This window comes from Lactuca serriola, chromosome 4 (assembly GCF_051521515.1).
Source record: "Lactuca serriola cultivar US96UC23 chromosome 4, Lser_US96UC23_V15, whole genome shotgun sequence".
Classification (NCBI taxonomy): domain Eukaryota; kingdom Viridiplantae; phylum Streptophyta; class Magnoliopsida; order Asterales; family Asteraceae; genus Lactuca; species Lactuca serriola.
Genome location: NC_136411.1, coordinates 32,288,165 through 32,300,718, shown reverse-complemented (window position 1 = coordinate 32,300,718; position 12,554 = coordinate 32,288,165). Strand labels below are relative to the sequence as shown.

The following is a 12,554-nucleotide window of genomic DNA, read 5'->3' as shown; positions in this document are numbered from 1 at the left end:
ATTTTATCAAAGAAAACCTAAATGGAACGGAGATCGGATACGTATTACCAATTTCAGAGAAAACCAGAGGGTGGAGAGTAGTCGATCGGAAGGAAAGAGAGCATTTGGGTGTTTCGGGGTTTCTAGCCGGCAACCACAAACGCAAAGTATAGAAGAGAAGATCGAGGTTGGAGATAGATAGAGAAAGATATATCGAGAAGAGGGAGACCATAGGAGCAGTGGCTGGAGGCAGTGCCTTATTCTGTGGACCGAAATTCAAGGTAAAACCTGTTTTTTTTTTTCTTTTGGTTACTGTAGGAAATGAAAGTGTGTACCTAGGGTTCGAAAAGGTAGAGATTGGTTGACGTTATGTTGTTTAAAAAAAAAAGGCAAAAGTTTAACCCTATTGCATGCTATAGCAATTATATAATGCTTCTGAGGGATAGACAGGTAGTATGTGCATGTTTTGTTTTTCATCTGTATATTTGTCTTCTCGTTCTATTAGTTTTATCTTGGTTTGAAGTAACCAGTTCATATACGTTTGAAGCAAATATTCATATTTCATTCTACTTAATTTACAGCCTTGTGAAGTATCCAGCCTTAATGTTAAGAGATGAAAGATCATCAACGCCAAAGTTCGGATAGAATCAGCAGTCTCCCTGATGATATAATTGAAAAAATTCTGACTTTTATACCAATCAGAGATGCATTGAGGACAAGCGTTTTGTCAAAAAGATGGAGGTACTGCTGGACAGGCATGCAAAAACTTGTATTTGATGACAGGCTCATTAATGTATCATCTGATATGGGAGTAGTCAAAAAATATAAGCTTGTGATTACCATATTCCATGTTTTGTTGCTACACAAGGGTCCGATATCGGAACTCTATATTCATATCTCTGATGAAGAAATTGTTAATGAGATTGACCAGATAATACTTCATCTTTCACGGAGCAAGAATATCAAGAAATTCATTTTTGAAGTTTATCGATATGATGGATATTACAAGTTACCGTGTTCATTCTTTTCATTACATGGATTAGAACACCTATCTCTCAAATATTGTGTAATTGAGATCCCATCAATGTTTAATGGATTTAGTATGTTGAAGAGCCTGATATTTGTCGAGGTTGACATCAATGCCACTATGCTTCAGCGATTCCTTATCAGTTGCCCACTACTTGAGGAATTTACATGGGTAAATAAAGTCCATATAACGTTTTATGTACCTTCGTAGATTAAAAACCTTCTTACAAAAAGGTATTTATGCAGATTGGACGTTATGTTACAGACTTTATAGGAGACAACAAGTGTACATTTGTTGACTTGTTTAAGTGTTTACCTTCAGTTCAAGCTGTGAACATCTCTAGGTTTTATAACAAGGTAATACATTGATACTTAACTTGGTTGTTTCATCTCATGCAAAGAATATTTGTTTTAACCAGTAATTAATGTTATGGGATCTGGTTAAAGGACTTCTATGCAGGTGTTATGTCACAAAAGCTCCACACTCCACTAGTCTACTTGAGGATACTTGTTCTTCAAGTATGTTTTGGTAAACAAGATGAGATTTCATCCACTCTCTGTGTGATCAACAGCTCCCCAAATTTGGAGAAGATTAAATTTAAGGTAAAGGAAAACTATATGTAATCACATTTGGTAATAGATACTCATATTTTTATTGACAATTTTGACATGTTTTCTGATTAGATGCTTCGCTATGTTGGACAAACTTTCAATACGAGTTTTCTTGATCCTCAAGACTATTCGGGGCTCAACTTGGATCATCTTAGAGAACTGGAGATTACAAATTTCCATAACTATGCTCCTGAAATGGAGTTTGTGAAGCTCATCATGGCTAAGTCGCCTCTGCTTAAGAAAGCACGAATAGAGCTTGATAATTCTATTTCTGTTGATATAGAAGTTAAGATGTTACAAGATTTGGTACTACAGCCATTTCCACGTGCATCAACATCAGCCAAGTTCATTATCGAACGCCCTAAAAAATTACCTGTGAAGGCAAATTAAGTCTTTAGTGATGTCAGTTGAATTGTTAAAATATAAGGATTGTTAAAGCACAATGCCGTTATTGTCTATTTTGAATTTGTTTAGATGTCTTTTAGGATTGATTATGAATACTATGACAAGTGCTACGTACGTACTTTCTACTCTTTTAAATTCCCAAATTCATCGTATCCAATCTATTTTGATGCTTGACCGATAACACAAGTTACAAAATGTAGATTTTATATCATGATAAAATACAAAATATATATACAACCTGAAAAGAAAACACAAAATGCATGTTATAAATTTTTATGTATATCAAACTTCTTTTTGTAATGAAAAAAAAAACCCCTTTAAAGAACCAAAAATTGAATTGAAGCATAAATGCATTGAAAAACTCGAAATCATGGAACCAAAACTAAAAATTAGCCATTTACAAAATCCAGCTAGAAACTATAATGCACGAAAACTCCTCTTAGGGTGCCGTTCCCATATCAGAAACTCCTGGGAAATGGATACGGCTTGGAAACACCTTGGAAACGTTTCTGAGAAGTATCCGGTTGGCAGAAACGTTTCTGTGAAGTATCTGGTGAAGTTTCCGTAACGTTTCTATTTTCTTTTAGGTTTTTCAATTGGCTTTTTAAGTTTAACTCCAAAAAAGTCTAATGGGCTAGGCTATACAATACATAATCCGTATTACTCAATCCCCTAAAAGAATGTCGACTACTGTATCGTTGATTAGAGACGATCGTCGATCAACCACTATTCTCCATTCTGCAATTCTGGTTTTTGCATTCACCATTTTCCAATTCTGATTTCTGACGATCACCAATTACCCATTCACCAATCGATTATGGCTTCTCAAGAAACATAAGGATCATCAACTTCATCAGACCAACCTCCGTTGTGGGACTATGTGCCTAAACTGGAAAAACTTTTTAGAGTAGGAGGATGTTGGAAATTTAAGTGTAACTTTTGCGGTGAAACCCGACAAGGATCATATTCTAGAGTTAGAGCATATTTGCTTGATATAAAAGGTAATCTAGTACTCAATTGTAATGATTTTGTAATTTACAATTGTGTGTGATTTTCGAGATTTAGTGTGTGTGATTCTTGTTGTTCATTGTGTGTCATTTTTGAAATTTCAAAGAAACAATCAAACAGAAGAGGTCCATTGTGTGTGAACAACTGTAATGAACAATTGTGTATGATTTTCTAGATTTAGTGTGTGTGATTAATGTACTCAATTTCTTGTCGTAATTTATGAAATGTCCATTGTAATGAACAATTGTAAGATTTTTATTATTCATGTTGTTTTTTTTATTAACGTACTCAATTTTCGATTTTTGTTGTTTAGAAAGAAAAAAGGGTTTTTTTTTTTATTTTTTTATTTTTTTTATTATTCATGTTGTTTTTAGACAGATTTACTATATTAGATAATGTCATTTTGTTTTTTTTTTTGATCGACATGTGTGGGAGTAATTAATGATCAATTGATTTGATTCATCATGTTGTTTAGGTGCAGAGATTTCTATTTGCAAGAAAACAACAGCAACCGACAAACTTAACATGAAACGATTAGAAGATGCGTATGAAGATAAGAAAGCTGAGTCACAAGTGAAAGAAGTCGAGTTGTCATGTGAAGCTAATGTTGGATTTAGAAAAAAGAAAAGGTATTTCAACACCTATTAAAAGAGCTTTTTGATGGAAAACATAGGTTACAAAAAATTTATACACTAACTGGAAAACATTCAAACAATTCGAATGATTAGGGCACATGCAACCTATTGAGGATCTATGTCTTTCAAGTAAAGGCAACATACTATGAACTATCATCTTGTAATTTTCTAATGGAAAACTAATTCTATAGGTTAAGAAACTTACTTTGAAGATTGTTATTGTAAACAACCTTTGAATCATTCTTCAAACCTTTAGCAGCAAGCACCACAAACGTTGTGCCTATAGTGGTTCACACCCAAGACTAGCAACTAAGGATTATGAGGAGAGAGAGAGAGAGAGAGAGAGAAATTATGATTTTCGGCCAGAACTCTTCTAAGAAAACCAGTGCCGAATTTCATAGCCTTAGGGGTCTATTATAGTGCAGTCAGGAAACCCTAGATAAACCCAAACCCAATATAATAGTATTATCTTGAGTCGGGTAATTATCCAGCTTCCTAATTATCCATATGGATGGTTTTAGATTGCCTCTTGCTCAACTATTGAACAATTGTACTCTAGTCCCTATACTTTTAATTGATTCTTTTAATCACCAAATTAATTCTAATTAATTTTTGATTAAATATTAATTAAATATCATAATTCTAATTAACATATTATTCTCATAATATATTATCAAATTATATATACCAATTTATTAATGAATTAATAAATCACTCTCTCTCTCCAAAAATAATCCTATCCAATTGTCAGCTTGGAGGGCAACCCAAAAAGACTATGCTACTATCAATTCAAGTCTATAGCAATTATAGTTATGAGCTTAGACACCTAATCCAAAAGTCTCGAACTTGGATAAGTCTATAACTATAAGTATCAGTATAACTTCCAAATTGATCAGGAAATTGTACCTACCAATAGGCGCTGTTGAACTTTAACCTAGTCAGTTATGTGTCCTAAGATAAGTGATCATATAATCCTCCATTCTGCAAGATATCATGTGGACAAATGACATGGAATAGAATCAATCTCATTGCCCAATACTTTGTTTCTCGATTTCCGATTTGTAATGACAAAGAACTACTAATCGAACACATCAATTCAGTCCTGGTCGGGCCCGACACTATAAGTGAACACCAAATCATCGAGGGGCCCAAGATATTGCTTTTTACCACTAAGGAAAAAGGAACAGAGAAACTTTGACTTATACTCTTGTACTATTTACTCATCAAATCATGCACAACAATACGTTTTATAACATCAAGTAACTAATGCATTTACATATCATCAATACATAATTGATTTGTAAACAATGACTCATATATCATCGTTTAAAGATTATAAAATGTTATCGTCTCTGAATTACTTGTGATAAATTCCATGAAGTAATTCTCTGAGCGTGGGTTAATCCAATACTTAAATTCTCCATTTCAAAGTACTCATGAATATTGAGGAAACTATTTCTATGTCTAAACTCTTTAGACAATCTACAATCTAATTCATGACAGTCCTGATTCACTACTTACTTCCAAAAGTATGATCAACCGTGGATGTTTGAATAATAAAATTATTCGGGATGTAAAACATGCAAAATGAAACACAATAATAAACAATTGACAAAAGATATTAAACAGTACTTATAAATAAATCTCCATTATTTAATCATCAAAAGTCAATTACATTTACTTTGTTATAAGTTTCTAAATACCTATCTAACTTCTAAAACTAATATCAATTTTCAGACCAATTCTCTTTGCACTTTGAACGTGCTTAATCCTACTCAGACCCTTTGTGAGGGGATCTGCATGATTTTCTTCTGATGATACCCTCTACACGACAGGGTGACCTTCTTCTACTCTATGTCTGATGAAATGGTATTTTCTGTCGATATGTCTTGATTTGTCTTGATCTCTCGGTTCCTTTGTCAAGGCAACCGCCCCTTCATTATCATAGAAAATATCCATTAGCTCCTTTATGGCTGGCACAACTCCAAGGCCTCCGATGAAGTTCTTCAACCATATAGCCTCCTTTGATGCTTCACTTGCTGCTATGTACTTTGATTTACAGGTAGAATCAACCACCGTGTCTTGTTTGGAACTTTTCCAAGTTTTTGCTCCTCCATTAAGGGTAAACACCCAACCAAATTAAGAACGGAAGTTGTCTCTGTCTATCTGAAAGTTGGCGTCGCTATACCTAATTACTCTTAAGTTATCACTGCCACCAAGTACAAGGACCAAGTCCTTAGTTCTTCGCAGATAATTAAGAATGTTCTTTACTGCTATCCAAGAAGATCTACTTGGATTTACCTAATAACGACTAACCATGCTCAAAGAAAAAACCACATCAATGCAAGTACAATCATAGCATGCATGATAGATCCAACCGCAGAAGCATATGGAACTCTACTCATTTATGCTATATCTACATCACTACTCAGAATCTAAGCCCTACTCACTTTGGTATTACTCTGTACAACCAGTTCTCCTTTCTTGGAATTCTCCATGCTAAAATATTTTAACACCTTATCCAAGTATGTACTTTGACTAAGTTCAATTAGTATTTTGCTCCTGTCTCTCAAAATCCTTATCCCTAGATTATAAGCAGCCTCTCCCAGATTCTTCATAGTGAAACACTTTCCAAGCCAAGACTTAACCTCTTCCAAGGTTGGAATGTCATTTCCTATAATAAGTTTGTCGTCAACATAAAATACCAGGAAGGTTACTATACTCCCACTAGCTTTGACATATACACAAGATTCATCTTAACTTCTAGAGAAGCCAAACTCTTTGACCTTTTCGTTAAAGCAAAGATTCCATCTGCAAGAAGCTTATTTCAATCTATACATTGATTTCTCAAGCTTACACACCCTATTTGGATACTTTGCATCTACAAAACCCTCTGGTTGACTCATGTAAACATCCTTAGCCAACTTCCCATTAAGGAAAGCGGTTTTGACATCCATCTGCCAAATTTCATAGTCATGAAACGTAACTATGGCTAGCATTAATCTAATAGATTTAATCTTAGCTACTGGTGAGAAGGTCTCATCATAGTCAACCCCTAGGGTTTGAGTAAAGTCATTCACAACCAGTCGAGCCTTGAGAGTGTGTACCTCACCATGCATGCCGGTCTTCTTCTTGAAGATCCATTTGCACCCAACTGTCTTACGACGTGGTACATTACCAACCAAATTCCAATCCTGGTTGTCATGCATGGAATAGATCTCGTTATCCATTGCCTCTTTCCATTTGGCAGCCTCGGGGTCTGCCATTCCTTCCTTGTAGTTAGAAGGCTCATCCAAATTTACCAATGTACTATCACTGATAAAAGTGTCATCATCTGTAGAAATATGAAAACCATAAAACTCAGGTGACATTCTAACTCTACTGGAATGCCTAAGAGGTAACGATTCGTCAATTGGTTCAACTGGAATTTCTTCCTTAGGTTGAGCCCTAGTATTTTCAGAGGTTCCTTCATCATTTGAATCTTAAATTTCTTCAAGATCAATTGTACCCCCACTGTCCTTTTTGCATATGATCTCTCTCTGTCTCTCAAGACTCCCCTTCGTGCTATGAAGACCATGTTGTCACTAGGTCTGTAGAACAAATATCCAAAGGACTTCTGTAGGTAGCCGATGAAAATACATCTCTAACTACGAAGTTTAAGCTTGTCATGATTCTCATGTCTATCGAAAGCTTCACAACCCCAAACTTTAATATGTGCCGACGAGGGAAATTTCCCTATCCACATATCCTGAGGTGTTTTGGCAACCTTCTTTGTTAGGAAAAGATTAAGAATGTGGGTAGTAGTCTCTATGACATACCCCCAGAATGAGATTGGAAGTGAAACTCAACTCATCATGGAATGAACCATGTCCAACAAGGTTCGATTATGCCTCTCAGTCACACCATTAAGTTGTGGTGTCCTAGGAGGTGTCCATTGTGAAACTATTCCACATTCCTTGAGGTAGTTGTGGAACTCGATACTAAGATACTCGCCGTCTCTATCGGATCTAAGCATCTTGATCTTCATGCCCAATTGATTCTCGACTTCTTGTTTGAACTCTTTGAAATTTTCAAAGCTTTCTGACTTATGCTTGATTAAGTAGATATAGCCATATCTGCTATAATCATCGGTAAAATTTACATAGAATCGATTTACATCCCTTGTGGTGGATCTGAAGGGCTCACACACATCTACATGTATGAGATCCAACAATCATTCACCTCTTTCACAGGATCTAGTGAAAGGTAATTTTGTTATCTTTCCCGGTAAACAAGATTCACACGTATCATCTGACATTAAGTCAAATGATTCCAGCCATCCACCCTTTTGGAGTTAGGCGATGCGTTTCTTGTTGACATGTCCAACACGACAATGCCACTGGCATGCTTTGTCTATACCATTAGACAAATCAATTTGAAAAACATAATTAACTAAATTATCTACAATCATCACAGTTTCATACACACCGTCACACGGTAAAGCTTCAAAATAAAAAAACACCATTTTTAAAATCAGAAATAGATCCATTCTCATCATTAAAAGAGTATCTAAAACCATGTTTGAATAAAACACGAAATGAAATGTTGTTTCGTGTCATCTCTGATGAGTAGTAACAATTTATCAAATCCAAAGCTAACCCACTACTAAGCACTAAGTTATAAACTCCAATCTTGGTAACAGGTGAAGATTAGGGATTGGGTCCAAACCCGGACCAGATGGACCCAGACCTAGAAAACCCGGAACCGGTTAACGGGATTTTGTAGAATCGAAAATCGGACCAGTAAAGAGGAACCGGTTCCGGTTCGGTTCCGGGTAAAGTAGGTCTAGAACCGGAAAACCCGGAAACATCAAAGTGGGTAGGTTGGAACCGGATAAAGTGGTTTTGGAACCGGAAAAATCAGAAAACCGAAATTTTATGGTAATTACTTACTACTTAGTGGGTTGAACTTTGAAAATTTTCATATTGATATCCCGACTTTGGGGACTGTAACTCATTCAATATGAAACCAAAATTGACAAAATTATAGTCCAAAATCATGTACAAACTCTAAACTACAATCTGGAAAAAACCACATGTCAATCCGACTTTAAACGAATGAGATATGCATGTGTTAACATTTTCACGGAATACAAAATACAAAAACAAATAGCTGAAAAGTTGAAAATTTTCAGTTTTGATATCCCGAATTCGAGAGACTGTAAATTATTGAATATTAATCCAAATATGAAAAAATTATAGTCTAAACTCATGTAGAAAGTCTAAACTACAAGTTGGAAAAAACCACATGTCAATTCGACTTCAAACGAATTAGATATGCATGTTTTAAAACTTTCATAGAACACAAAAAACTGAAAAACTAAAAACTTTCAGCTTTGATATTGTCACACCCCGAAACCGAAGGCGGAAACGTCTCGGGGCGGAGGTGACTTCATGTGAATCATAACCAATGTACATAGTAAGCGAAGTAAAACACAAAACATTACATTACATAGATTTCATTACATCAGTTGAAAAGTAAAGTAGTACAAGTTTCATAGATATATAGTTTAAACAAAAGAAAGACGAATCTTCTACACATTCCGTCTTCACCAAAAGAGATCGTCGAGTACCTGTCTAAAGTGGACCTGGGAATACAAGCGGTTTGAAAATCAGCATAAAGCTGGTGAGTTCATAAGCGGTTTATTTTATGAAAAGAACGAGTTCCTTTAGTTTCCTGAAAAAGTGGTTAACCAAGAAAATCCCATATTTTCTTAAGTGTTAGATACCAAATCCAAATTGTAATGTAAAAGATGTACAATGAAAACATGATTGTTTTTATGATTTGTAAAGTTTAGTTATTTAACTTATTACACTTATCTGGTTACAAACTACTGTTACTCAGGAAAATCCTATACTTTCCTATATGTGTAAGTGTGAACTATTATTGGTTCTGTGTGAGCTAACTGATACTGATTCCGATTATGTTCATTATTATCCTTAGGAAAACCCCATGTTTTCCTGAATGTGTGAGTGTGTGTCTGTCATCCTTGAAACGTACATTAGCTTTACTACGTACATAAAGCTAGTAAATGAGTCTAAAGCGTTAATAATCTAGATTGCGAGTCCTTAACCATACTCAGACTAGATATGACTCGAGTCGTGGCCAGTATCCTTTTTATGACTTTCGTCACCCTTGAACCTTTCGGTTCGGCTGTAGCTAGTAGCCAGGTGTGGGATTGTCAGTCCCGTATAGATCTATACACTCAAGTCACGTTCTCCCTCCCGAAGATTCTGGTTACAGGGTTAGTCCTCCACTCTCTCGTGCCAAGGAAGTGTTACAGAGGACGTGTCTCCAATCTTTAAGATTATTCCTTACTTCTCGAGCCTAAGGAAGTAGTATCTATGACTAACTAGGTTCTAACATACCTGTCCTTTACACTCGGGCCTAGGTGTTATTATTAAGGACATTACAAATGTTCTATGTTTTCTAATGACGACTATCCATTTACACTCGAGTCGAGGTGCATTATTAAAGACATTACAATGTTCTATATTATCAAATGACTGTTGCCCTTTACACTCGAGCCTAGGTGTATTCTTAATGACATACCAAAGTTTTATATGTTCTTTATGGTGTCTGACTTTTATACTCGTGCCTATGGTATTTTATTACAGACTTTACAATGCTTTATGTTTTTTATCAATATAAGTATGAACAATCAAATGTGAAGTATACAATATGACAGTATATAATAAGAATTGAAAATCGGTTTTTAAACAAATAACTCTACAAGCTAAAACAGTTTGTTAAAAGGGTTTTCAATCCTTAAAAATGTACAAGTATGAAACCATTTAACTAAAATCATAAGTTTAAGTACAAGATATTCTTGTACTCTTGCTTGTATTCCCCCCCCCCTCTGAAAACATTGAAAAACCATTGAAAAAGGGTAGGGGTATGAACTCACCAGACGCGGAAATGTGTCGGATGGGATGCTAAACGTCGAACCAAGGCTTGAATACGAGCGAGGTTCCTATGTAATATTAAATAATACACAATATATATCTAATTAGATTTAAATAACTAATTAGATACACTTGAACATTCTAAGACACGAAAACACTCCAAAATGAGCGTTTGAAGTGACCCGGGTGGCGTTTCAGGACATGAATGGCTAGGATATGGAGTTTACTCTCCAAGAGTAAACTTTAAGGGAGTGTTCACGGCCTAAACACCACATCGCCATTATCAAGGAATTATTTCAACCATTTGGACTAATTGATGAGTTTACGGCAATAAACTAAGAGTTTACGGCCGTAAACTCTCACCCACATCATTCATAATTGTTTTGAAGGCCAAGGATTAATCACAAGTGATTCAACTAATTTTTACAAGGCTTGGGGTGAGTTTAGGGCTTCAAATGGCATCTATCTAGGAGTTTACGGCCCTGGAGCATATGCTCTGGCCGTAAACTCTCAATTAGAGAGTTTATGATATGTTTAAGGCCCCTAAATGATTTTTGGTTGGTTCTAGGATTTATTCCAAGGTTTATGAGGTGTGTAAGTTGCATTTTAACACCCAAAAAGGAGTTTACTCCCCATGAAATGGTGTTTACGGCCCAAGCTTGTTCTTGGGCAGTAAACTCATGTTTACTCCTTAAAAATGATATTCAAGGTGTTCTAAGTCCAATCCAATAAGTCCTTAAGCCATATCTAAGCTCCTATGGTGATTTGGAAGGGTTTTAAGGCTCAAAAACCCCATTTACATGTGTTCACGGCCTAAGGCTGATCCAGGGCTGTAAACACATGTTTATGGTCTTATCCCATGATTTAAACACGAAAATGAAGCCTAAGGATGTTATACTAGGAGCTAGGATGCTTACCTTGGTGTTTTAAGGCTTGAAATGGTTGATTTTGGCTTAACAAGATGGATTTGAGGAGAGAGGTTAGAGAGAGAGTGAAAAAGCTTCTAATGAGGCTTAATCCACTTTAAATATGGTTTGACTTGGATACACAGTGAAATTTTACCCGATACCGACGTTAACCGATGCTTTGGGTCGCACCCGATTAAGTTGTCGTTACCCGATATGGTCGAAACTATAATTTTTCAAATTACTAGTTCGGGACGTTTTCGCATGTTTCCAACATGTTTGGATACTTACCAAGTCAAAATAAAGGTTTTGACTTAATTGACCTAGTTCAGGACGAAATCGGAACAATTCGCTTAAGACGAGTTTGACGGAACGGTTACGGCGAGGAAGCAAAGTTTCGGGTTGTTACAGATATCTTGACTTTGGGGGACTGTAAGTCAATGAATATAAAACTAAAAATGGAAAATTCATAGTCTAAAATCATGTACAAACTCTAAACCACACATTAGAAAAATCGCATGTCAATCGAAGTTGAAAAGAATGAGATATGCATGTTTTAAACATTTCACAAAAACCAGTTCCGGCCCTAAATGTGGTTCCAGTTCCTAACATTGGTTCCGGTTTTTAGACCCGGTTTACACGGACCTAATGAACCTAAACCCGGATTACCCAGAACCCGGATAAAGTCAATTTTTAAACCCGAAACCAGAACCGGTTCAATATATTCCGGTTCTAACGGTTCCGGTTTCGGTCCGATTTCGGTTCCGGTCCGGTTTTTCGATTCTAAATTTCATCCCTAGTGAAGATCGCCTATTGTCCATGATCAGGTTCATCCTTCCATGCTCCACATCCTCACTTCTTCTTAGCCCCTGCAAATCAGAACAAATGTGAAATCTACATCTTGTATCAAGGACCCAAGAATGAGAATATGATGAGTTATTAGAAAATATAGTGTAAATACCTTCCGAGGTTGGCTTCACCTTGCCATCCTTAATATATTACAAGTACTTCGGGCAGCTTCGTTTCCAATGCCCTTTCTC

At 35.8% G+C, this 12,554-nt stretch overlaps 1 protein-coding gene across 1 annotated transcript; it reads left to right on the top strand.

Moving 5' to 3' along the window:
- Positions 1 to 2,141, top strand: LOC145100030 (F-box/FBD/LRR-repeat protein At1g13570-like). The gene is made up of 5 exons (XM_079037462.1): positions 1 to 260; positions 561 to 1,177; positions 1,252 to 1,362; positions 1,453 to 1,608; positions 1,690 to 2,141. Exons 2-5 carry the CDS (start codon positions 593 to 595, stop codon positions 2,005 to 2,007), a joined length of 1,170 nt encoding a protein of 389 aa, XP_078893588.1. The 5' UTR covers positions 1 to 260; positions 561 to 592; the 3' UTR covers positions 2,008 to 2,141.
- The last annotated feature ends 10,413 nt before the right edge of the window (positions 2,142 to 12,554 follow it).

Bases quoted from the DNA above. Each gene is read 5' to 3' on its own strand.
- LOC145100030 (XM_079037462.1), top strand. From the start codon at position 593: ATGAAAGATCATCAACGCCAAAGTTCGGATAGAATCAGCAGTCTCCCT. The intron at 1,178-1,251 runs GTAAATAAAGTC...GTATTTATGCAG, and splicing joins TACTTGAGGAATTTACATGG to ATTGGACGTTATGTTACAGA. The intron at 1,609-1,689 runs GTAAAGGAAAAC...TTTTCTGATTAG, and splicing joins TGGAGAAGATTAAATTTAAG to ATGCTTCGCTATGTTGGACA.